We start from the raw sequence: 3,387 nt of genomic DNA, 5'->3' as shown, positions 1-3,387 counted from the left end.
CCGGGTGTGTGTTCACTGCTGTGTGTGTGCACTTTGGATGGGATAAGTGCAGAGCACTAATTCAGAGTATGGGTCACCATACTTGGCCACATGTCACGTCACTAAACTAAATCACTAATTTTAGGCGGTCGTTAAAAAGAAATAAAAGAAATCTTTCGCATGGTCATTTTTGAACTCGCCGCAACTGACACGAAGAAAACGCATGTGAGGTCTGAGGTAAAAATGTATTTTCCGCCCAGATAAACTAATAAAAAATAATGTATTTTTCAAACGTTTAATTTTAACTTATTTAAAATGTTTTAAATGCTATGTTAAAATGAGGGTAATTTGAATGATTAAATCATGTTTTTGTTTTTCTTTTTTTTTTTTGTCTGTCGTGTAATCGACTATTGTTTTCAGTGTCGATTAGTAGGAGCTGTACCGTTTAGTCGACTAGACCCGCACATCCCTACTGTATACTTCAATAAATACTCAGATCAATATGTAAAAATCAGTATTTGACAACACCAATATCTATAGATGCTGCAGTCTCAGAAAACGGCATGGTTATTTTTAATGGCTTGCATTAAATCAAATTAAATTGTCACTTCTTTTGTATGTGATCATACGAGTTTGACCTCTGTTGAACTGCTTGGTGTGGTGAGTTCAGATGACGGTGGGTTATAGCCATTGGGTATAAAACACACCTTGAGTTCATGCGCCGTGTCCTCTTTTAGACACGGGTCACTGCTTTCTGCGCGTTCAGCATGTTGTTGTGAATCTATAAAATGTCCACAGCCTCATTTTGCTGTAAATGAAAGGCACAGTGCTGAACTCTCTTGATGATGATTAATTTCATGCCTTTGTGTAGGTCTTACTTAATGAGTTTTATCAAGATTGCAGAGCACTCTGCCCTGAAAGCCCCTGTTCTCGCTCTCCTCTCATAGCACAGCTCTTTGCGTGCCATCCAACAGTCCTTTCATTAACATAAGCATGTTCTAATGGATTAATTGGTTTGATGTCGTCTTATAAAATGCCTGCCATATGTCTGTGGGTGGCATTAGTCTCATACTCCTGCCTGTGACCAGCAGACCTCAGCTCTGATGTACTTCATTATTTTTAGATGACTGCATGAAGTTATTTTCTGGTGTAACCTTCCGTCTTTCACTCCGTAGTTACAAACAGCAGAAGTTCAATTTGTTGCGCGAGGAGAATGAAGGTTACGCTAAGCTGATCACAGAGCTTGGGCAGGATCTGTCCGGGAATCTCACCAGCCACATCGTCCTTGAGAACATCAAGTCATTAATAGGTACTTCATTAAACTTCATCCTTAAACACTGCTGCACTGTTCCAGATGTGATATGGTGATTATGGTGCCTCTTAACCAGAGGGCCTCAGCAAACCTTTAAGGAGGCTCCAGGATGACTTCAAATGAATTTATTGAATATATTACTAATAATAAAATGTATAGTTATTTAAATATATGTAAATATTCTAACTTAAAGGGGCAGTACACCCAAAAATGAAAATTCTGTCATCATTTACTCACCCTCATGTTGTTCAAACCTGTATGAAGTTCTTTCTGTTGAACACATATTTTGAAGAATGTTGGAAAACAAACAGTTGCTGGTAGCCATTGACTTCCATAGCATTTTTCTTCCATACTGTGGAAGTCAATGGGGACCAGCAACTGTAAACTCATAAAGCTTTGCAACAAGTTGAGGGTGAGTGAATGATGAGATAATTTTCATTTTTAGGGGAACTATGTCTTTAACTGAAATGCTAAAAAACATACAATCGAGTTCAAACTGAAATCCAGTTTATTTTTTCCCCTTTCCCCTCTCCCTCATTTTCTTTTTTCTTTTTGCCTTAAATGTGCATAAATGCTTTTGTGTTGCTCTGCATTGGAGCCTTTTATACGTTTTTTGTGTGTGCAATGTTTAGCCTATATATTTGTTCTTTCATGTCTGTCGTGTCTGTTGTCCTATCAAAAATCTGTGCCATACATTCCAAAGAATATATTGATGTGGTGTTAACTATTACAGTATATTTTTGAATACTTTTTTAGCAAATACATTTTTTATATGTGACCCTGGAGCACAAAAGCAGTCTTAATATATGGGTATATTTGTAGCAATAGCCAAAAATACATTGTATGGGTCAAAATTATTGATTTTTCTTTTATGCCAAAAATCATTAGGATATTAAGTAAAGATCATGTTCCATGAAGATATTTTGTAAATTTCCTACCGTAAATATATTAAAACTTCATTTTTGATTAGTAATATGCATCGCTAAGAACTTCATTTGGACAACTTTAAAGGCGATTTTCTCAATATTTTTATGTTTTTGCACCCTCAGATTCCAGATTTTCAAATAGTTGTATCTCGGCCAAATATTGTCCTATCCTAACAAACCATACATCAATGGAAAGCTTATTTATTCAGCTTTCAGATGATGTATACATCTCAATTTCGAAAAATTGACCCTTAGACCCTTATGACTAGTTTTGTGGTCCAGGGTCACATATATATTTTTTTATGTACTTGTTTTTCTGTTTTTTTCTTTATTTATAATAAAGCAGTGTGTAGTTAGTAAGTTAATGAAGTATAGTAATTCTAAACTGATATAAATAACAGTGAGTATTGGATTGGTTGCTCATGGTTGCAGTATCTGTATCGGACATAAAAAATGGTATCAAGCCATCCTTAATAAAAACAATGGAAAAAAAATATATATACAATACACGTAGTGACAGCAGTGGAGCAGCAGGGCAAATGATGAAACTCTCACACTTTCCCCGGGTCACTGGACCGTCTCTGTTGAGCCCTGATAATGACTGGCACAGCGGCCCAAAACAAACGTTTATGATCACTTGAGTGAGCTCAAACCAACTGTCATGATTACAGCTGTCTTGTGTGCTGACTGTCACTGAGCTCATGAGCTGATGCCTCCCGTCTTCTGTCCTCAGGATGTTTCAATCTGGACCCAAACCGTGTGCTGGACATCATCTTAGAGGTGTACGAGTGTCGCTCTGAACAGGATGAGTTCTTCATCCCTCTTATCAAGTCCTATATGTGCGAGCACCAGACCCTCTGCCACATGCTGGGCTTCAAGTTCAAGTTCCACCAGGTACAGTCCACCATACAGCTGTGTTCGTGGTTTCCTTTACATAAACCCACATCGGGTAAATATCTTTGCTTCATTACAGTTAAATACACAGACATGTGACGGAAGGCTTTGTCTTCAAACCTGTGTGTGTGTTATGTAGGGCTGGGTATCGTTCAAAATTTTTCGATACCGATACCTTGATTTCGATACCGGTTCCTGAACGATACTTTTTTCGATACCAATTTTATGAAATCAATTTTAACTAGATTACATTATCAAAAAAAAAAAAAAAAAAAC

At 37.1% G+C, this 3,387-nt stretch overlaps 1 protein-coding gene across 1 annotated transcript in view; it reads left to right on the top strand.

Annotated features, from left to right (window-relative positions):
* Window positions 1-3,387, top strand: part of LOC107733416 (THO complex subunit 2-like) — a 93,096-nt gene that overhangs the window by 27,254 nt on the left and 62,455 nt on the right. Inside the window, exons 7-8 of the mRNA XM_016545017.1 lie at window positions 1,155-1,288; window positions 2,951-3,111. Coding sequence (XP_016400503.1) covers window positions 1,155-1,288; window positions 2,951-3,111 — 295 coding nt within the window. The remainder of the gene's footprint in view (window positions 1-1,154; window positions 1,289-2,950; window positions 3,112-3,387) is intronic.

This window comes from Sinocyclocheilus rhinocerous, unplaced genomic scaffold (assembly GCF_001515625.1).
Source record: "Sinocyclocheilus rhinocerous isolate Xijiao unplaced genomic scaffold, SAMN03320098_v1.1 scaffold460, whole genome shotgun sequence".
NCBI lineage: Eukaryota > Metazoa > Chordata > Actinopteri > Cypriniformes > Cyprinidae > Sinocyclocheilus > Sinocyclocheilus rhinocerous.
Note: the sequence above shows the minus strand (reverse complement) of the source record. Positions and strands in the feature narration are given on the sequence as shown.